General features: G+C 37.7%; 1 protein-coding gene across 2 annotated transcripts in view; it reads right to left on the bottom strand.

Moving 5' to 3' along the window:
• Window positions 1-23,850, bottom strand: part of GLRA2 (glycine receptor alpha 2) — a gene marked incomplete at both ends in the record, with an annotated part of 126,136 nt that overhangs the window by 67,770 nt on the left and 34,516 nt on the right. For both annotated transcript variants that reach the window (XM_080344050.1, XM_080344049.1), the window contains 3 exons: window positions 10,008-10,222; window positions 13,304-13,441; window positions 14,728-14,810. In XM_080344050.1, the coding sequence (XP_080200176.1) occupies window positions 10,008-10,222; window positions 13,304-13,441; window positions 14,728-14,810 (436 nt within the window). The remainder of the gene's footprint in view (window positions 1-10,007; window positions 10,223-13,303; window positions 13,442-14,727; window positions 14,811-23,850) is intronic.

The raw sequence follows: 23,850 nt of genomic DNA, 5'->3' as shown, positions 1-23,850 counted from the left end.
AATGAAACTGGCCAGATGACCTTGCCATGAAGTGCAGTACCCAAGTTCGGGCAATCCACAGTCTTTTAATTAGATATGCCTTTCAATTTGGGAAAAGCTTTTACTGAAACCTCATTAATGTAAGAAGCTAATTGACTCTCACAGCTGCACTCACTGAGAGAGTTTTACCTTTAAACAATTCACCATGAAATCTTTTGCCAAGCTACAAGTCTTGCCTGGAAGCATGTGTAGTGAACTCTCTTTGGACTTCTTGCAAAACATCTGTCTCCTGTTACAGTCAATGTAGAAAAAGATAAGAAGTCACTTCTATACACAGTGGTGTGATTGGTGCATAGCACTTCCAGTCTGAGCAATGCAGTGCTTATCCCCATGCTAACAGACCTCTGGGAAATTTTAAAATAAAATAAAATAAAATAAAATAAAATAAAATAAAATTCTCATTTCCTATTTACCAAAAAGACAATGCCATCCAGTCAAAATCAATGTTACACAGATGACAAATGAAGCAACTTCCAAGACAATAATTAACTAATTAAGAGAATAATTATGTATTGCTGTTCCCTTGACTAGATGGGACAGAGAAAAATAGACATAAAAAAATCATATTGCTTCCTAGAGCAGTATTTTAACCATTTTGAGCTACATAAAAGCAAGGTTATTTTTCTTTTCATATCCAGGGATAGATTTATTCATAACTGAGTTGTTCTTCACTGTTACTTTTGTGACATAACCCTGTCACCCTTGACTTTGGGGAGTCCTGGTAAAAGTAACAGCAACATTAAAGCCTGAGCATCTGAGTGCTTTAATTCAAGTCTTTCCCAATGACAGGATTTTGTTTGTACTCTGAGTAGATTCTATTTCTGCTAGAAGGCTCAGGAGACAGCAAAATGCAGCCAACAAACTCATAAAATAGATCCTGTCAGACAACTACAGCTTCCTTAAAAAAGCAAACGAATAATTTGATTGAATGAGAAAAAGGAACAGAACACACTCTCTAACTCTGAGGATTTTTATTATGATCTTCACATCTAGGCTGCTTCACTTTCTTAATTTTTTATTTTTCTTTGTCAGTTCCATGCAAATTTAAACAGTTTTTAAGTCAGTTTTGATAAGCAGAGTATCCTCAAGCACTGAGTGGTGCAGTCCAGGCAAGTGGTACTCTTGTTGCTGTCTGTGACCATCTATATGGTTCCCTGGAAAATTAAAAGTTTTTTTGAAGTTGGTCATACCCTATAAAGTAGAGTTGTTCATCACATTTTAGTTCAAATCTATCAATAAATTGTTTCGATTGCCATTATGCACACAAAGGAAAATGCCCTTCTGCAGAAGAGCATTTCATTTCTCAGCAAACCAGCTTCTAATAGAAGTAGTTTCTCTTGTATGTGACAGATATTGATATGTTCTCATTATAATAGTGTCATTACTGACAATTATTTGTATTACAACCTGTGCCATCTTTTCTATGAACACATGCACTGAGGAACATTTGCTGTGTATTTTTTGTAACTTATATTTTCTGTTGAGATTTAGTCACTTACGTTTCCCTCCAGACATACTGAGAGTTTGAGCTCAATTCTCCAGAGCCCTAACCTTTGGTAGAATAAGAAAAGACAACATGCTATGTCTGTTTCTTACAGGCAGGGAGGCCTATCACCAGATACAAGCTACTGAGGATCGAAGACCTTTGCTCTCATGCTCCCTTCTCTTTGAGGCAAGATATCTCAATTAGATCCATGCTTCTAGGAAGAAGAAATAAGGAGGAAAAGAGACTACTTCATCAGAGTTTTAAACTTTACTACTAAGGATCTATGGATAATGATGCATTCTAGGGTCCATTACTATATTTCCATGACTTAAAAAAAAAAAAAAAAAAGAAGATATTTTTTTCTTACCAATTTGGAATGAATTCATTTCCAAAGCTGCTGATGTTACTACAACAAAGAATAGTGTGCCCCACTACTAGTAAGTTAAAGTCATAGGTTTATCTTATCACAGACATTATATTTAAAAACAAGATGATGAGTTATTTAGTTCCTCCTTTTGCAGAAGCTTGTTTGACATATGCATGAAGAAAAGTCAATTGCCTCTCTCAGTTTTCTTGAGCAAGAAAGAGAGAAAGGAAAAGGAAGGGCTTAATACATCTAAACATCACTATCAATGTCTTTTGTTTTTTTTTTTCCAGAGAAAAGTCTCTCAAAGGAAAAAAAAAGAAAAAAAAGACCTGCTATTCAAGCAATGAAGTTCATATGGTTGCACTATAACTCAAAGAGAACTTTGGGGGAGTGAGATGTCAGTGGCCCGACTGCCTTAGCAGCCACGTGCACGGATGTTCAGACTGGAAGGCAGTAACTTAAACGTACACTGCAAATGAAAGTGGTTTTCCCAGACTCCAGGGGGTCCCATCAACATTATTTCAAATGAAATATTAACAGAAGATATTCATAAGTAATACTCCTAGATGATCTAATAGAGTCAAGGCTTGCAATTATTTGAAATGAATGAGCCACAACAGCCTACATCGTTGCTTCAGAAGAGGTTTGCAGTACTTATGTGTGTGAAAGAACGTCACGGAGCATTCCTCAGAGAGCTGCTAAAAGCTGCTAGAAGGTCCTGGAGGGTGTGGTAATGAAGTCAGAGAGCCCCAGTACCGTGCCAGGGTTATGAAACAACTGGCAGGCTGGTGTGCACAATAACTTCAGCTCTTCCCTGATACTTGAAATAGGCTCCGCTGAATGTCAGCCCTCCCAGATGACTACGTTATAAAACCTGCTGAGGAAGTGCCAGGAGTACTCAAGCTATATCTCAGGGGTATTCAGACACATCTGACTGTATATTTTTACCTCTCACACATAACAGCAACTACTGGTTTTGTAGTACGGTAAATATCACTGTTTTCACTATAGAGAAAAGCGAATTTTAAAGTTGAGATGAGTATAGTGGAAAAAGTGACTGATTTACACAATAGGTTTGTTTTGTTTTGTTTTTCAGGCTTTCATAGAGTAGAACTTGAGATAGAGACAGATATCTTAGTCTTTATCTAGTCACTATCTTGCCAGTCAGCTTTGTACACAATGAAGGACAGCAAGAATTCCGCTATGTAACCAATTTAAAACCCAAAGATTGACCAGGACATCTCATATCTGTGGCCAAGCTAAACAGAATAATGTGGCAATTTCTAGCGACAGATTTAGGTGCTCTGATTAATATCCTTATCCTTCTTCCTCCTTCTCTTCTCACAAGAAACATGGATCCTGCTGCTTTTTTCCTTCTTACCTATACAGCAGACCCAAATCTTTAGTTTTACAGAAGTGGAAATGGTTGTGATATGGAAGAAAAAAACTCTTCCTCAAATGGATGCATGATGACAGCATATGTAACTGTGGCAAAGCTCATCCCAGGTGGCTTTAATTGAGATACCCCTTGCAGTGAATTTGCAACTACAAAAGTTAGCTGCATAGATATCTACCCAGATCTCAAAGGTGCAAGATTTGCAAGGACACCAGTTGATGTAAGCGGAAGCACCAGAGAAGCTTCTGGGCACTACACACTCTTTTCATCAGGGCCGAGTATGTATTTTCAAGCTGGTGCTAATGTGGCCACAGTGCTATTGATACTTGGAGTGGTTAGAAAGTTCTCTCTGGTACATTACGTATCATCTGATACATGCCTCACATCTTCCACCACAGTTCAAACACTCTCTTGCCATCAAGCACAAACAGATTGATATCTTACCTCAAAACCATTCATGAGAAAACATAAGTAGAGGGGGAAGAAGGAAGAATAAAGAAATGGAATGTGAAAAAGCTGTAGAGCAGAATTAGAAAACACCTTTTTTGAACTATAACTTATGAGGAGATGTTTATAAACAACTCAAGAGGAATTTATTTTATAGTATTTTGTAGGACTGCTTATTTTATGCACAGAACTCTATATTTAGTCACAATCAGTTTGTATTCGGTAATTGCTTCAATAAGTCACAGTAAGCAAACACATGCTCACTTATTTATGACCCTTGTTTTATTTCAGAACTTATTTTGTCAAAAAATAAGCTCAGCCTAGGTGATTCCCTTTGTTAGTAGTGTAGAACAGATTTCTGTATCCAGATTCAAATACTATATGGGATATAAAAATAGATATTGAAAACATTATCTGAATACAAGATTTAGTTATACCTAGCTTTGCCAAGGTCAAAAAAAAAAAAAAAGTTGTATGTCATGTTATGAGACCATGTTATATGTTTAAACTATAACAGGGAGGGGAAAAGTTATATAAGAACTTTAGAAATGAACAAAACAAGTGAATGCTAAAATATTTCGATGTAGGCACATGACTGAATACTAGATCCTCGTGGTTACCTGACAGCACACCCTGACTTCTCAAGAGTTTGGACAGCATGCCCACTTTTGTTACAGTCAAGAAAACTGACAGTCACTAGGATGCTTCTTTTTAAATCCATTCAAGGTCCATGAAGAAGTTTTTTTTTAAGTAGAAATTTGTTCACAGTTGCTCTGTCAGAATACATAAATATGTGACATAGGGCAGATATATTAAATGTCAAGGTAATGTTTTAGGACTATCGGGTCTCCAATAGGAATTTGTAAACATCTAATAAAAATAGGATTGTCATCAATTATGTAAGCAGCATGTGAAGTGTTCAGAAATCCATATAAGCCAAGTGTCAATTAACATGTCTCATCATCGCTGAATTATTATTTTATTTTCTCTTCAGATCCTCAGACTGGAGTAAAAATAATTTTGTCAAAAAACTCCTTCTATTCCAAGTTACTTTCTTATTGTTTCTTTACCATAATGCTCACCAAAATGTGCTATCTTTGTGTTTTGCTACATGAAAGAGTAAACTATCACCTTATGTGCTCTACATCCTATGAAACAAATGAACACAGAATAATATTGTATCATCTCTGATCACAGCATCTCTTCCTTTTGCTTTGTTGTTATTCCTGCTCACTTCTTCCTTTTTCTAAAAAACTTTTGTTATGACATTTTTTAACCTTAATTTAAAGTAAAAATTGTGCTGTATTCTTGGAGCTTCTTTACTTGATAACTTTTGGCATTTAAACAAGGAGATATTACTTTCTCAGAGTGGTCTGCTAGAAGCCCAAGGATCTTGAAAAGTTTCCAAAAATGCTGGGGATAGTCGACAGCACATAAAACCAGCCATTTACTGCCAAAGGGGATAGACATCATTGGCTTTGGTTTTGCAAGTCTCTGCACCTATTAGAGTATAATGCTTTTATTGCATTTGCTAATGCATTTAGTGATCCAAAGCAAAATGAAGTGAACGGAAGGTCTCCCGGACATTTCAGTGAGCTTTGAATGAGACATTTTTCCTGCACAGAATGCTCCCTGGGGAAGGAATATGCATTCATTAAGCACTGAGCATTCAAATAACACAATATGAATGCTATGCAACTGTGTAAAATACAGTTCCTATCACTTACTTGACTTAAAGTATCCTCAAATGTTTTGCTTCATGGCATTAAAAGCAATTCATTTTCTAGGACTGTTATTGCTAAGGTTTGATTTATATAAGTGTTTTAAGAAGAAAGCAATCTGAAAAATACCCAATTACTAGCACAGCAGAGAACGGATTATTCTTTCAAATGCCTCTTCTGAAAATGCTTTCAAACTTTTTATTCTGTTGATTCAACAAAAGGGAAGTTTTTTTCCAAAATAAATAGAATAGCAAGAGAATAGTCATTCAATACTCTGAAGAAAATAACTGTTTTCTAACACTTCTTAACAATTCTGTGCTATTGTACATTGATATCCTCCTCTGTACTCCCCCAGCTTATACACAGCTGAGACCATGGAATATGTAAAGACATATTCTGTTTCTCTGTTTCCCTTAGTCCATGTTTCGATGAATACATGCTAGTGTTTTTGTGTCATTGGTCTGATACTTCCAGAAGGCATTGAATCTAAGCACATGTTGAGTATTGCATGGATATACTGTAAGTTACATCAGATTCCTGGTTTGTGTGACCTAGAGTTTCTTTGCACAGATAAAGTCCATCAGATCCGAGGTGCATGGGAAGTCCTAGGCTAAAGCACCAGACTTGCATAGGAAGCTCAGGGTTTCCTGAGAGTTTCATTGTGGATGTGTGGTCACGCTGATCACCCAGCTGACAACCAGGATTTCTGCTCAGCTGGCTGATCAGCAAGCCCTACTGATGTAGCTGGGTGCACAAACATTTATCTAGCCAGAGTTTCTAAGGCGAAAACAATGACACAACCAAAGGAATCCGGACACCAAGTACCAGATGTGGGTAAGACTTATACACGTGAATGTGTGGGAAGGGGAACAGATCACAGGAACCCTGCTGTTCTGGATCACTACTCCTGGGCATCCCAGCTATGGATTAGCCAAACTGGAGAGAGAGTATTCAATCCCAGCTTTCTCGGTGAGCTCCTTACCACTCCGAAGCACAGTCAGTGGTGGTAACTCTGATCACAGGACCCCTCACTAGTCTTCTCTATCAAACATGAAATAATTTCATCACTGCAAGAGGTTGGCACCATGGTAAATATTTCTCTGCAGATACACCCTATTCAGAAAATCATTATTTCATGTCCATGAAGGAATAAAGTATTCCATGAGGTATTCTTCAGCTAATGCTAAAACCAGAGAGGAAGAGAATATTGCTGCTTTCTGAAACAGGCACTGCAGGTTTCTCTCCCTATCTAGAATAGTAGCTTTGTTGAGATGTAAACCATTTCATGGCTTATTCTTACCTTTTATAACAAATAAATCGACGTTGTAGAAGAGGAAGGGAAAAAAAGAAAGTTTACTTATTTCTTTTATTTCTTTATTACTATGTTGCTGATGCTGGAATTTGACCTTATATTCTTAGCCAGAATTTCAAAATACTTCAAAGATAATCCACAGACATGCTAAAAAGTTTACCTTAGAGATATCACTATATTTCATTTAGAAGATGTTCTCTAGATGTTTCTTTTATGTGCAATAAACGTGAGACTCAGCTGGAATTAATTTCATTCTTTCATTTCCTTTTCTTTCCTTTACATTTCTTTTTCATCAGTATCAATCAAATGTTAAATTTTCAATGACTGAATATCTATTATTATGAATTATGAAATCTGTGCATCAAAATGAATATTAGTTATTAATATGGAAAAAAACAGTTTTAAGGATACAGAACGTTGTCATGTAATCTTATATGAGGATTGAGAACAATATGTATGTATTTGCTTTTGAACAGTACCACTTTCATCATCTAGATAGTAACTTGGAAACTGACAAAAAAAACTAACTAAGAATCTTCTAATCACAATTCTTCTTTGCATTTTTAGGTAAAGGAATTATTCCCCTTAATGTTGGTGAGTTTTGTTGCTTTCTTGTTTTTGTAGTAAAGCTCTACTAAAATAAGTAAGAATGAGAAGAAAGTTTCAGCATGAAACCATGGGTCAATTGTAGGTAAAGTTGCATAAACGTGTCTTAATAACAATAGGACACAAAGAAGGGTGGGGGAAAAAAATATAGCACTTGTATTCAAATCTAGGCTGCTTTCACAAAGCAAAATTTCATCTGTTTTTCAGTACTCTTGCAAAAATAACCCTGCTGTCATGTCTTATTCTGTTAGATATTCATGCTTGGAGCAATTTTTAAATGGATGTTTTATTGACAGCCTAACTTCCTCTGTCTTGACAATATGTAGACACCACTTACAAAAACATTACTTTTAAAGAGCCATTTTGTGATTTCTGATTTAACAGTGATTTGATTCAATTCTTTTCATATTTTTATTTCCAAATGTATTTCAGATGGACCGATTTTATTAAGAAATACAATTTCGGTATTAAGTTACAGATGAAGTTTCAAAGTAGCTATGTGTTTGCAACAGCAAGAAAAGCCTCTTCTTTCTGTGAGGATTCAGACACTGGCAATAGGAGACCTGTATGTCTTCACATGGCCATACAGCTACTTGTGCACACAAAGTCTGTTTTGAAACACTTGGTTTTGGTCAGTCCTGTGTTTCTTTGGATGCTTGAGTCACGCAAAGTGGGAGTCAGCTGACAAGTTTGCTATCTTTTACTTAGAATAAAATTTTTAAGTCAACTGACACACCTTCAAAAGCCTCCATGAGGATTAACTCACTTTTATAGAGACCAAAACTGTAAAGTACAGGTCAGCTGAATTACATACTGGAACTAAAACAACCAGGTGTAGCCTGACTGAAATATGTGTGCTGGGCTCTCTGATGAGGTATTTTTCTTTAGTGCCTATTTTCTAGCAAAGGAACACAGCAGAAAACATTAGAGGAGGATGGAGTAGGTTAAGAACATCACCATTCCCTGACAGCTGCTGATATAAATCTATTTAATCCTGAGGCTGGAGAAGAACCTCTCTGATAATCAAATAGCCACAGTCAACATATTCTGGATCTTCCCATTTCTTCCAATCAGCAGAAGAGCAGAAAATTATCCAGCAAATACTTGTCCACTCAAACAAGGCAGAATGCACAAAAGAAAAACATTTCAGCTGGACCAAAAGCATATGGTGAAAAGTCTTTCTGAAGTGTTAGCATTTTAGGCATGCTAACACTGCAGAACTTCTTGTGTTGTACCATCTATGCACAGTCTCTGGTGACTCCAAACTTGCTGTCTACAGAGCCTCTATGCTCCTTGCCAAGATCATCTCTTTGTTGACTTTCTTTTCAGTGTTCACTTGGTAATATTTCCTGAATTGTCTAAATGAATGTTTAAGGAATTATCCATTTGAAAGTCTGACTTAATATATGAAAGGTTTTCAGTTTTCATGGAAAATTATACATATCTCCAAGTGAACAAGTGAGGTTGAACCAACTGTTGTAGTCACCAGAATTTTGAGTGATACTTTCTTGTTAACAATAGAAGAGTAACACAATCTGTGCAGCTTTTGAAGTTGCCCTATATATGTTCCATTTGAACAAATTACAGTATTTGGAATGAGACTACGATACCAAGGGTAAAGTAGAACAAAATACAAATGCTTTTTGGAATAGATCATGATGTGTACAAGCATTCAAAATTTGTGCTTTCATTGCTGCTAGAGCAATTTTATGATCCTGGTCCCTGCAATGCTGGACTGCTGTAAAGAGGACACTTCAGGGAGTATATCTCGTGACTCCTTAGACTATTGTAAACTGATCTACCTTTGAGCTGTCTTCCAGAAAATTGTACAAAGCCTGAGCATGCACACGAAATTTTGCTGGGAATGCTATCAGCAGAAGCATTCAGGCTGTGCCCATGCTGAAAAGAGCTGTCAGCCTGACTAAACAAAGAATCCAGTTTGTAGTGTGTAAACCCATCTACAGCATCTAGCCAGGATTAAAAACACCACAAAATTAGAGTGAGAGGGTATCTTTGTGCATAGGCAGGATGAAGGTCTGCAGATGACACTTAAATGATAACATGGACAAATTCTGCTGTGAAACAAAGACATCAGTAGTTCCTAACTGAAAAGATTATCTGGATAAACCCTCTAGGTGTATACATTTATATGTATGTATTTTATATATGCATACATATATTTATGTACGTTTATATATGCATTGGACTAAGAGACATATTTTAAAACATCAAGATACTGGAGATTCTAATGGTCCAGAAAGGACCAGACAGCATTTATCAAGTCTCCAGGCAGATAGAATGTCCAATTTTCATGAAAGTGCTTTCAGAAATCCAGTCAGGTACCTAAATGCTTCAGGAAAAAATCTGGCTTCTACATGCTGAAGACTTAGTGTCAAACCTAGTAAAGCCTCATTAAAAATCCATACCTTTGAACCCTCCAGCCATCCCACAAACCAGAGGAAACCTGCCTTAATCCGAATACAAGGGCATTGCAACAGTTTAACACTACACTACTACCACTTTCTCCTGTATTCTTATCAGATGCATGTTTACACAGATCTTTCAAAAACTTCACAATTAGTACAAATATTTCTTTTTAACAACAAATAAGTGATACAAAAATATTTTCTTACTTTTGGGAGGGAAGCTCTAGATCCTGAACTTTGCGTGGTCATTGTCAAAACTGTAGTGATACCCAGTGCAACTCTAGCTGGAGCAGCATCCATGTTGATCCAGAAAGAAACCCAGGACAAAATGACAATCAGCAGGCTAGGAATGTACATCTGGATTAAATAGTATCCCATTTGACGCTCCAAATGAAACTTGACTTCAATGCATGTAAACTTTCCTAGAACATGAAATTACTTTCATAAATGCTTTTTGTACATTTTTATCCTCTTTTCTAAACATAAGTCAGATGCATGGCTTGCTTCCTAACCTAACACTATAAGCAGTTCCTTATACATAAATAAGAGTCAGCCATTTGTTGCATGCTAACTTGGGGGATGCATGGGACTACTGAAGCAGAGTATGCCCAGTTCTTCAAATTAACCAAGAAAATGAATATTAGCACAACGGTTTCACCTCTGGAAAATATAATGCAACATTTATTTTCTCAAAATTTAGTAAGATTTTACTTTAGTCAAATACACTATTTAGTTTTAAAAGGGTGCAGTATTTCAGTCTTTTAATGACATGAGATTAAGCAAACATGTAATTAAGCAGACAAATCATAAACACGCTTACAGTCCTGTGGTAGATCCCACCCCTTCTCATTCTGGTCATGTCATTTGCCTGTGTCTGCAGATTACTTCTTATGGCAGAATCAGCTCAAAACCTGGTTTGAATTTTGCCAAAAGTCTAACTCCATGAAACCTGCAACTATCTCTCATGGGAAGTGATTCTTCAAACAAAAAATAGCTGCTCTACAGCAGTAGAGGAGGACAGAAGTTTAGGATTGCCTGACAGTGGAACTAGTTGTGCAGCATGGAATGCGGAGTCCTGAGTTGCAACAGTTTGCACTCTGTGCTGCTCTCCAAATTACTGTGTATCCTGCCTGTGATTTAGGTACTGTGAAGGCTCTCACTTGAGGCAGACTAATCAAAGTACAAAAATGCCTGCAGTTCCTGAGACGTTATGCTAATAGTTTCAAAGGACCCCTTTAGTGTTGGTTGGCCAAATGCATGAGGATGTACTTTTTCTTGCTCATCCTTTCAGGTGAAATTAGGCTGTTTGCTCCTTTCGTGATGCATGCACATTTTTTTTCTGATCTAGAAATCTGAATGGCAGGAGAGAGAGTTGGCACAAAGCGGGACTTAAAGGCTGTTTGGCAATGAGAGGAGGGGAGAAGAATCACGGAATCATAGAATAGTTTGGGTTGGAAGGGACCTCCAAAGGTCATCTAGTCCAACCCCCTGCAATGAGCAGGGACATCTTCAACTAGATCAGGTTGCTCAGAGCCCCATTCAGGCTGACCTGGAATGTCTCCAAGGATGGGGCATCTACCACCTCTCTGGGAAACCTGGGCCAGTGTTTCACCATCTTCATTGTAAAAAAAGTTTTCCTCATGTCTAGTCTGTATCTTCCCTCTTTTAGTTTAAAACCATTACCCCTTGGCCTGTCGCAACAGGCACTACTAAAAAGTCTGTCCCCATCTTTCTTACAGGCCTCTTTTAAGTACTGAAAGCCTGCAACAATGTCTCTATGGAGCCTTCTCTTCTCCAGGCTGAACAAACCCAACTCTCATTCTTGAATAATATCTTCTAGCAGGACAGAAGCTTATATACAAGTGGCCTGACCTGTGACCCTGAAGACAGACCCTGAGGCCTGGATAGTGACTGACCCTGACCAGTCTGCCTATACAGTTAGGGACTCAAAGGTGTGGGGTGGGGACATGTGGCAGCAATGGCATTTGAGTAGCCCAATATGTCACGTGCTCTCCAGATGGTGCAACATGGACAGAGCACCTTGCAGTGTGGGTGGGAGAAGGCTGAATAATACAACTTTTATCCACATTTTAATTTCACAGCAAACAGAAGGAGCATGCTACAGAGACTAGACCCAAGTACATACCTGTAGGCAAAGTTTTCTTTAGCTTGAATATTTCTTTTTATTTCCCCACACACACTTTTAACTTTGGATGATTAGACATTCATTCTGTTCAACTACACGTAATAGGAGCTACTAATTTGCACTTTTATCTTTTTTTTGGGGAATCTTTGTGGGTATTCAAGGAAGCTACTGCTCATGCTCTTCCCCCTCTCTTACTTTCAGTGTTTGACTCTGCAAAATGGTTATCTGACCGTAATTAGAGAAGCACTTACTCAGAGTTTGAGTTACATACAGGGAAACAGCTGAACTTTGTATCAGCCAAATTACGAATGAGCAAGCTCTGCCTATTGGAATTTATTCTCAATTATCTCCTTTAAGTGTGAGAAAAGATGAGAGGTCATAGCAGTCCCTCTTTCCATGTGTCTTGGACTATGGAATCACAAAGTTTACCTTCCTTGGCAATTTGGGCCCCAAAATGAGAATCTGTATGTTTAAAAAGTAAAAACAATAATTTTGTTTTCCTAATAAATGAACGTGACTTATTTTTGGCAGTGGCAGAACCTCTGCCAAATATATTTGATGCAACCAGATTGGCTCTTAGACTGAAATGATGAAAAAGCTATTTTAGATGAGAGGGATTATATCTAATCCCAGCAAGCACCCAGCAAGCCATTCTCTAAATGCTGTCCCTATTAAATAAACTCCAAGCAGCTAAATCCAAATTTTAAAAGAGTTCTCTTTCTTATGTAAAGCTAAAGATAGAAAACAGAGCATTTGAAACTTCAAAATAGTAAATATAAGAAAAAGGTTATAGTATTAAGCAAACATCTACTTTCCCAACATGTCATGCCTGTGTACTATTCAGATCAACAATGAAAGCATTGTCTTTTCAAATACAGCATTTAATGAATTAGACCACACATACAAGCTGGTGAAAATGTGATGTTTTTCCTCATTGGCACTTTGGTATGCTGGAGAATTAAATCAAGTTCAGAAAAATCAGTACTTTAAAAGCGTTGAATCAATATTTAATAAAAGATTCAGTTTGTTAAAAGGTTTCATTTTAAGGAAATAAAAGCAAGTAGATTTTTTAATCTGTTTTTAAAGATTTTAAATTCCTTAATGATTTTAAGGATATTAGAATAGGTATATTGGAGTATCTTTAATGAAATGAAAGGGAATTTGGAAACAAAGTCTTTCAAACAAACAAAAATAAAAGGGAGGAAAATTTCTCTTTTTTTTTCAGATTTAAAAATAAGTGCAGCTGAATCAAATTTGAGTTTTAAAATATTTTTTCATTTATCCAGCTTTTTCATTTACAAATCGACTATAGACACCATTAGAACAATTAATAGAATAAAAATGGAATAAAGCTCACCAGTGTTGTAATGTTTTGTGCAATAACCAAGTTCTTTATCTTCTTTCAGAATAAACTGTGGCAAGGTCAAACCCTCTGCAACTTGCACAGGTCCATCACTTAGCCACTCAAATATCAGATCATTCATAGTGTAGCCAACTACAATAAAGAAATCAGAATTTGTTAGATGGTAACTGATCAGAAAACATCAAAAGCCAATATTATTATGTCTGAGGAGTATGTCTTTTATCTCAATACATGCTATCTCAGTTATATTTTTAAACTATCTCATTAACAACAGCACTATTGCTGTTATTTGCTAGTTACTGTTACTGCACTATTATTCTATTAAGAGCAACAAGTAATACCATTATGTTCTGAAATACTGCCCTGCTTTGCCACTAAAAATATTTTTGCTGGCCCATCAAAGATACTGTTTACAACTGAAATGGCATTCCTCTATGCATATATATCAGCCTGCATTTTGCTTTTTTTTCATTATTCTCTGATGATGGAGTCGGTGGGCACCAACAAAATGAGAATTTCTGGACTACAGAATGCTGGGCCCCACCAAAAGGGGGCAGCATTTGCAATATGTGAACCAGCAGCATTTGCAATATGTGAACCTCTCACAGAAAGGTGTAGATGGGAAGGAGAGAGGCTCAGACTCATTGAGGTCTATTTTTTTTCTGCAATAGCTACACCTTTATGGGTAAACTTAACTAGTTGTGACCACTGTGGCCACAAAGGCAGGTGTTGGCCAGCAGCTCATGCCCATCCAGTTAAATTCATTCTCTCTTTCTTGTAAAAGAAAAAAACAAAACAAACAAAAAAACCCCACACACAACAAAGTGGTCTGGTAGCTATGGACTATTGGGAATGGTCACTAGCACATGCCATTATCACAGCCACTGTTTTGTCTGCTTGTTAACTGGCACAGGGCAAAATGGTGCAAATTTGTGGGCTGAAAGCTATGTGGTACAGATGGGGATACCCAAGTCCATGGCTTGGCTGTGTTCAGCTTACTGGTATAATTGTGCCTATAGGACCTCTGCTTCATCGAGTGTGTTGCTTCCATTTTTCAAAAGGCCATGGCATGCCTTGATCAGACATAGCTAATCCCTGGCTGTGTACTAATTGCTCTTACTTTTCTGAGATCTAATTTCTCCCACACAACGTCACTGTGGCTGTCCATGGAAGTGACTCAGCCCTGATGGGAGAGGTGATGTGCCCTGGGAGAGGGAAAGGGAGTAGGAACAGCACAGAAACAAGGGACTTGCACGGTACAGTGATAGACAGTTAAAGCACTGTTCCTCTCTGATTTGCCCTTAAAAGATAGGAATGCTGAGTCTCATCACACAAATATGACAGTGTAGATATTATTTAATCACCAAATGTTATGGCAAAATTTTGTTCTTTGCTAGATAAAGCAATTGTTCACTCACAGCTCTCTAGCTGCATTGTACATGTCTGTACATCCATAGGAAAATTCTTCAAGTCCATGGGACAGGATAAGGTTAAAGTAAGCCTAAAATTGGAGGGGGAAAAAAAGAATCTATTAGAAATCTACAGGTTTTATCCAAACCCCCATATTTCCAGTTTAAAGGATCAAGACTGAAATTTAACATCTCAGAAGTTGGACTCTCTCTACCCTCTGAGCTTTTAAGGACATAGGAGCTGTGAAAACAGAGAATATAAGCAAACCAGGCACTTGCTGGCTGTGTTGGCTCAGCAGAACAAGGACAGGTAAGACAACATCAAGATAGCAAGAAGAGCTTCCCACTAATGTACCAGTGTATGTTTTATGTATAATACTGAACCCATATAATGCAAAAGCTGAAATGACTGATCATGGGACACACATTTTCAGGCTTTGTTTTGGTAAAGCAAAGGAAGGAAACAACAATCACATTGTGGGTTTTTTTTCAACAGAGAGTGCTTTTGTTGTGTATGAGGGCCATTTCCAACTCTTCATTCTTACTACTTATCCATTAAAAGAAAGAAAAAAATACATACAACAAAAGCTAGAACCACACAGCATTTAAAAGATAAAGAATGCAGACAGAAGAAAGTAAGCCTAAAGGAACATCATTCAAACCGAATTTCTATTTTAATTTTTCAGTTGTTATTGTCCCAGTAAAGCAGAATTTTACTTGGATGGGAATATTCTTAAAGTTTATTTCTTCTTCTTTTTTTTCTTTTTCTTTTTTTTTTTTTTTGTAGTTCAGCTTACTTTCCCACATTTGATTGAAACTGTTTCAAAACTTCTCCTCTGCTTCATTTCTTTTCTTTTTTGTGTGGGAAAAAGAAACTATTTTTAATAAACCAAGTTACTCGGATGACATGATTACAAACAACTAGTTGCTCTGAAAAACAGGAGAATTGTTAAGATTTTGAGTTAAATAAAATAAAAAGAGTACATTTTAATTTCAGGTTACCTTAAGCACAAGAAGCACTTCAACACAAAGAAAGAAATCAATAAAGACCCCTATACCCATTTACCATCAAGGCTGAGGACTGATAATATATTGCCTGATTCAAAGGTACACTGAAACACAGACAGAGTACAATGAGAATAGTTTTTCTAGTTATACCAGTGAACCCACAGGCCAGCTGCTAATCTAAAAAGTATATTGTTGTCCCACAGACCAATGCCATCAGTATGGAGAAATATTTCACTACACTCTGTCTGCCATGTCTCCAGTTTTGTGCTTCTCACCACATACAGCTGATCTAAGGTCTTTCAGTCTACTTCTTCATGATGTGTATTTCAGGGGAAAGCCTGACTGGGACTTCTAGTCCTACTGTCCCACCATCAAATCACTATGATAAGAAGATGAAATTGAGGTAACTGGGATCAGAATGGTCTCATCCTGATCAAAAGTCACATTTCACAACTCTGTTTTTGCCTACTCATGTGCTACATTGAAAAAGTCATATTATTTTCCTCTTGACACAGGCTTCATTGTACAAGATGATAGTATCAGGAAATTAGAGATCAGTTGTCTGTGGCAGTGAAGTACACTGAGATGAAGAAAAGCCCCCAGTAGTCTTCTCAACACCAGTGTAGTAAATAAACTTCCATTTAACCTTTTAGGAGAAAATAGCATAAGCACTAAAAAAAAATTAATAATCTATAGAAAAATGTATATCTAGTAGACATACAAATGCCATTAGAAAGCTACCGTTTGCTCATCTAAATATTTTAAGTGCCCTGCAAATGTCAACTCGTTTCATTTTCACTAGGTAATTTCCTGGATTAAAGACTGAGCTATTTAAATCGCTAATCTACAGTGTTAACAAAAGACTGCTTCTGCTTTTTTTTTTATTTTTTTCTGAAATGTGGAAATATTGGAGTCTCTTTTCAGTCATCTTCTAAATATGGTTTAGATGTTTTAAGTTCATTTCAAACATGCAAATACAAATGAATCCTTTCTAAATATGTCATTTGTTTGTACTCACTGAAGTAGTCATGGCCTATCCAACCCTTAGATGTTACTGTGTGGACTGCATGCCGACTATGCTTCCTTCCACCTTCATCCCTTTCTACCTTCCCAAACCCTCAAATGATTTGGGGGTTTGACTACATACATGAACAGGACATTCTAATATCAAACTCATGAGAAAGTTAATACAGCCAGCTGCAGCTTTCAGGCCTCCCAGGGATAAATTGATCTATTTCCACTGATGCTAGTTACATGTATCAATTATCTTTTTTTCTGGAGGTGACCTGAGAAAATGCTCATTATGTCGGTTCACACAAAGGCTGACATCTCTTCTTTCTCTTCCCAACCAGTGGTGTCTTTCAGGAAAACTGTATTATTTTCTGCTCATCCTGACAATGGAAAATAATTTATTTTCACTGTATTGATGAGGCTAGTTCGAGAGATCCTGCCCTTATAGCATTACCTCTACTTATTAATCTCAGCAGAGTAGCCATTCACAGTTAACCTCTTTGATTCTGCATCTCTTTTGCTGGGAGTGACACAAGCATTGAAACCAATGCTTATTGCCTGATATTGTCCACAGATCCATTGATTTTCAACAAGATTACTGCATGTTAATTATTCAGCTGCTGGAGTCTGAAGTAACTCCAGTGAAGACCATGATGGTGGGTCAATTTATAGCAGTTGACTCTTTTTCAGTAAAAATATCACCCTGCAACTGTTTCCAAACCCAGGTGTTATGCCTCTACCTATATATTTACATTAATAAGAAAATAGGATCAGAAGCGGAAAGCATTAGGCAGGTATAGCCACCAACATTGCCTACAATAATGCTGTCATTCACAGAAAATGTTTTGGAAAAATGAATGTCTCACACTTGGCAAATTCAAGAAAGGCCTCTGGATGTTTGGTGCAAAGTGCAAGTTTAACTGGAAATTACATTGATTAATATACTTTAATTGTTAATAACATAGAAGAAACTGCTATAGAACAATTATTTTATTTTTCAAGCACCCACCACCAAGGCATTTGAGATGCATAAACAATAAATTTGCTGACCTAGCACCATAAAACACTGGTGGGAACAGTTTTATGAACAAACTCTAAAGCTGAAAGGAGAAGAAGCTGACAAAGTACTTGATTTTGTCTTCAGCTACCTGAGCACTCCTTCCCCAGGCAGTTAGCCAGGCTCAGGTGGCACAGCTTGCTCAGGGGGACCTCTACTGTTGGGCACCTTCTCTGTTCCAGCTGAGCAGACAGGAGTCATGAGGGAGAAGGAGAGAGTCACATCTCCAGCATCCCAGCACTCCAGGCACAGCACAGGGCCAGCATTCCACCCAGGAGGAGAGGCAAAATTGCTCTCTTCTTTCCCTCCCTGCTCCCTCACCCATCCTGCTGTCAAGGAAGAACTGAGCCTTGGAAAAATGCAAATAAGAGTATGAAGAGAACAAAATGCAGAATCAGACACAGAAAACAAAGAATCAGCTGGCACAATGACACAAATAATTTTAAATAAGAAATCAATAATATTACTGAACATTGTTGTGGGAGAGGCAGGGCTGTAATCCAAGTATAACAGGGCAGCATTGCCTGTCTTAAACTTTAGATTCTCTTCCTGAGGATTCCCTCGCACACTAAGCCCTTCTGAGCAGCACCTGCTGATTCTTTAAATGCTGTCAAAGTGCAGCGGGCACTACTGGGATTTCTTTACTCAGCATTTCATTCAAACTCTCCTCTTTCATCCCCTGATTTCAACAGAATTTCCTAAGAAATCATTCAGACTTGGGCTGTGGGCCTGTCTCTCTTCCCACCCCATCTCAACCTCTTTCATTTCTGGTCACCCCCTTATAGCATCATTTAGAGCCTATATTTCTCACTTCTGCAGGGAGGACGGTAAAAGTCCTGCAGGCTGTGGACTCCTTTGTCACAGAAGTCAAAATAAAACATTCTGTGGGAAAAAAATAAATAGCCTGACAACATTTAATTAATCAGAAGCCCTCATGCTGTTGATCTTTAATACCTGACCATGTTGTTTCAAATATCAGTGTTTTCTCCAGAAAAGAGCAGATGTGTCCTCAGACAGGCCAGCGGCAGAGCTCAGCACAGGCACAACCACTGTCCAAACACAGCTGCTGTAGCCAGCCATCATCCTCTGAGGAAAAGCCAGAGGAGGAGGGTGACACACACATGCAGCCAAGGAAGCTCAGAAGTACATGCAGTACAATCAAGTCCTGAAATCAGAAGTCAGGCTGAGACATTGTGCTTCCTGTTAATTCTTTGCCCATTCCTGCCCTGGTCCTGTCTTTTCTCTGGCCCTGGACACACTTTCTTCAACTCCTCCTACGTTTGCCCATCTACCTACATCTCTCCCAGGGACACCTACGTGACCCAGAGCCCAAACTCTTTGCATCCTGATGGTCTGTCCTCATATCTTTTCCCTTTCTCTTTGCTGTTGCCCAGTTCCTGCCAATCCCAACCACAGCTCTCTTTGGGGTATCAAACCTTGAAGCCAGTCTTCTCCTATACACCAAATCCCCAAAGTAGTACCATCAGTGAAGGGGGAAGTTCTTTAATTAAAAAAAAAAAAAAAAAAAAAAAAAAAAAAAAAAAAAAAAGAAGTAAAATGTTTGTAAACAGATTAAACAGATTATTCTCAAGATGATCTCCAATCTCATCCTTTCTCTTAGGGGTTTTGAATGTTGATACTCATCACCATTGTGCTACTTCTCTGATAATCTCTCAATGCTAAAAAAGTGCTTCAGAATACTACACATACAGACTGCTTGTGAATAGTCTGCAACACGAAACTGAAGAACTGCTGGTATCATATTAAACCCTTAGGGTATTGGTTTTACACATTACATAATCCAATAATCTTTTTCATAAATTTAAGAGAACATGTAATTTTAACTGGGATTTGATGTGTTGTTTAATCTGCAACAACCATTAAACTGTATTCTAACCCACTTCTTTACAAGCACCTATCACACTGTAGCCCGACGCATTGTGACTCCTCAAAACTTCCCTTGATGTCAGTGACAACTCTCACTGAAGAGAAGGACATCAACCCCACAAGAGAAGGGTGCTGTGCATCACAATATGAGACATCATTTTCATTAATTATCCTGCAAGTGGGGCAGTTTGTGAGTGAACTACAGAATAGTCCTCACATGTTGGTTTTTTTTTCTAATGAGAAATAGGTGATCCTTATTAAGTATACAAGTACTGATGGAAATTTAAATAGTCCTGGAGAGAAGGGTACAAGTCCCTTCTGTTTCCAGAAAAAAAAAGCATTATTATCACCTCATAAGCATGAAAAGCAACAAATGCCTCACTATGAGTGGGAATGGTATCAAAAATATCGTTTTGTTTCTATTCTTATCCCTTCATTCTTTCAAGCTACACCCATCTGCAGCTCAGCTATTGGGATAGGAGACTTCACATTCTAGGATTTTATTCTGCAAATACCAGAATAGGAGTAGAACATGCATGGTCACTGTTAATGTTGGCTATGTGCCATTTCTATGAAAAATCTTAAACATGTGCAAAGCCCACAGTGTTTGGTTTATTGAGAGAAGTGGGATTTTTTTTTTCTCCTAGTATTGCCAATTCTAAATATATTATCATATATTGCAAGATTTCTGAGACTTTTTCTTAAAGCTCCAACCTGACAATAAAGGTAAAGGTATTTTTAGCAGTACATTTTTCTTTGGAAGATTAAATTCCTGATCCTTATAGCTGCTGAAATAACATTTAAATATTACCTAAGCACAGGCAGACAAAGTTCCCCATTAAACTGGCAGGGGAGATGGAGCTGCACAGCAACCACAACAGCATCGCATGACACTAGAGCAAATACAATTTGGGCTAGTGACACTTAAACAGGTAGGAGAATCTAAAATCTCCTTGTATTCTGCCCAGTCCCCTCTCTTTGAGTGATCTGTTTCTGAAAGAAGGGCACAGACACTGTTCATCTATCAGAAGGCCAAAAAAAAAAGAAAAAAATTCCCAATGTCATTCTTTTTTTAAAGGGCTATTCATTTTGTAGTCCATCTCATTATTTTTTCAGGGACCTGACTCATCGTTTTGAATGTTCATTCTCGTAATTTTCACAGTCTATAGGTTTTGTCCTGTTAAATGGAACGGTCAAACTGTCTGTTTTTTCCCTGATTTTTGAGAAGACCTGGAATTCCTCTCTAATATTCATCATATTCTGCAATTTAATTTCTGTCAGATGGGAATGGGCTGAAGTCAAGCTTAGAGGAGATGTGGAGCCTTCTTTGCTACGGCAAAATGCATGATGTAGGCTGGCGTTTCACATACTGCTGTTTATGAGCGTGTTCTCACTCACTCCAGTGCTTTGTTTTGCTTTGGTTCATGCACTGCTTAACAACACAGAAGCTGGCATGAAGCAGGGTGGTGGATTTCTCATTACAGACATCCCACCTCTCATTGTAATGCAATCATTGTCTGTGGAGACACAATGCCAGCACATGAGCTGCCAGCAAATGATTTTCCAATTATTGCTCAAACAAATCCGTGAAATTAAATTCAAGTATGATTTCATGTAACAGCTAAATTCTGTAACCACCTGTTTCCTTTCCATGAAGACCAGTATTTCATCTCTCCTTTCTTCTCTGTCATTTTCTATCTTAATTTTCCTGCAGTGTGTGTTTAGTATGGTGTTGCTTTCCTCCTGGCATGATGACATCCCTGTTGTAAGCCATATAGTACAATGCAATTGGCAAAAGACCTTCATCCCTGGCAGCATGTTCCAGGAAAATATACTCTTTTGTAGAATTTAGAAAGGACTCCTGCGCCTATATCTTTTTACACCTAACCTTTAATGGCTCCAGTGCAAGTTCAAAGGGTAAACGGAGTGACTGGTCACTAGCAATTGAGGATAGACATTGCCATACCCATAAGGAGGGCAGGTACACAGACATGTGTCTTGGCTATATGACTATCCCATTAGCATAGAAGTAACCACCTGCCAATATTTTTTGATCCTATCAGCCAAGAACAACTTCATGTATAAACTGGTTTCCAGCAGCATTTCCCCCTTTTTTACTTAGAACAAAGTCTTCCCTTTTTTTTTAGACACAGGAATACAGGGCTATAGAAGTGACATCTTGGGCCATCAAATCTGGTCATCTGCTATCACACATAGTCTCATCATCTAATCCCTTTCAAAAATGAACAAGATTCATTTAATGATATCTACTTCCATTCCTCTCCCCTACCCCTCTGCCCTCATTTCTGTTGGAATATCATTCTAGGAATTTAATGTGTAGACGGATGGAAACTTTATAGCTTCTGCTTTAGGCTTACCTATGGCCAGTTCAGAGCCATTTGTTGTCCAGAGAGTTTTATCCTTCAGTGCAGAGTAGCTCTGCTGTTGTGTTTGTATTTACCTCACCTTCACTGCTCTTGTGTGTCAGCTGGAGATGTGCACAGCATTAGAGGAAGAAGTGAGGCAGTACATGTTCAGGTATAATGTCCATATACCTGCTTTGCTTTAAATGCCTTATTACATGAAAAAGGAACTATTTTTGTGTCATTAAAATTTAAATTATCTTTCCTTAAGCAGAATGATCAATAGGGTTTTTACAATAGCTGTGCGAGTTGCATAACAAAGTACCTGCATTAGGCTTTATTATGTATTTTGTAGCTTTTATTATTTGTTATGCGAAACAAGTAATTTAGATAAAATAGTAAAATTAGAGCATTGAAAACCCAGGGCTAGATCTTCAATCTGGATTTGTAGAATGGGAGGGAATGAGAAAGACAAAAGTGCATGATAAGAAGGCATAATTAAAAGAGTGTTAGGAAAACACCCCAAAGGATGAGAAAAATCTAAGGCCATTTAATTAAAAGACCCCAAAAGGAAGGAGGATGAGGGTGGAGGAGGGGCAGAAGTAAGGTCAAGAAGGAAAAATGATGGGTGAAGAGTGAGTCCTGAGGACAGAGTCCAGCCATAAACAGGATGGCTGCTTGTCCCACAAAAACCCGCAATTTTTTAGCCTTTGGAACAATTGTTATTGTTGTAATGATGCCCATGGGAAGACAAATTTGGCAAATTTGCTGGATTCACATAGCAGGCAGCCACAATTTGGGAAGTCACTGTGTCCCAGTGACATTGTGCAGTTTAATCAAATCTAGTGATTCTAGCACTATTTATACAATGTCTATAAGGTTTCTGCCTATAATATATAACAGCTGTCAAACCCAAAACCTCATTAGATATGTGCCCTGTTTCAGTTAGCTTTTCTGTATTGATTCTTTTTTTTTTCTTTTCTTTAATGTGGAAAAGTTACTTAAAGGTATATGAAGAAATTTTATGCTCTTGGAAAGTCAGGATGGTTAGCATGGCAAAGTGTGCAGTTTTGCTAATAGAATAACTAAATAATTTTCTATGGAAATGTTCCTGTGCTGACTGAGATTGAATTCCAAGTGAAAATCCTCACCTTGTCATGGTCACTATTATTCTGGTAGGAGCTGAGATGATAAATATGATTGTGTGAAGTTGGACAGAAGAGTTCCTACATAGTAAACAGCCATGTCAATCATGGTAACAGTCTCTTTGCTCCATTCCTCCCCGCTAATCTGTCCCATGGAAGACAACGTTGCTAGTAAAGTCCAAATCCTCTTAAATCCCAACATTAAGTTGCAAAATAGAACTGGAGTCATCAAATTAAAGCGCAGGATGCACATGGAGCTGTAGAACATAAGATTTCTGACCACTCTGTGAGGGTAGACTTACATGCAACTATGTCATGAGGTGTAAACGAAGCTTCAATGAAGCTGATAAGGTCTGTACCCCAAAATTGTTTTAGAGAACCCACACTTGATTTTCTGTAACATGGCAGTATATTCTACAGTAGGCATTCTAAAGATCTTACATCTGAAGGATAGTAGACTTTTTCCCTATGAAAAGTCTATTGCAGAGGGGCTATCAGTGTTACCTATGTATTTCCTTGATCTTTTTTCCATGTTCTTCCCATAGAGCAAAGAACACAAGTACGCGGAAGACTGAAAATTTTCACTCAGAAACCCTGAATTACGAAAGTGCTGTAGATTTGTTTCAATTACTTATGCATGATGGTAATCATAACTCGTAAT

The sequence above is a fragment of the Nesoenas mayeri genome (genome assembly GCF_963082525.1).
Source record: "Nesoenas mayeri genome assembly, chromosome: 1".
NCBI lineage: Eukaryota > Metazoa > Chordata > Aves > Columbiformes > Columbidae > Nesoenas > Nesoenas mayeri.
The sequence above is the reverse complement of the archived record's forward strand: the minus strand, read 5'-3'. Positions and strand labels throughout refer to the sequence as shown.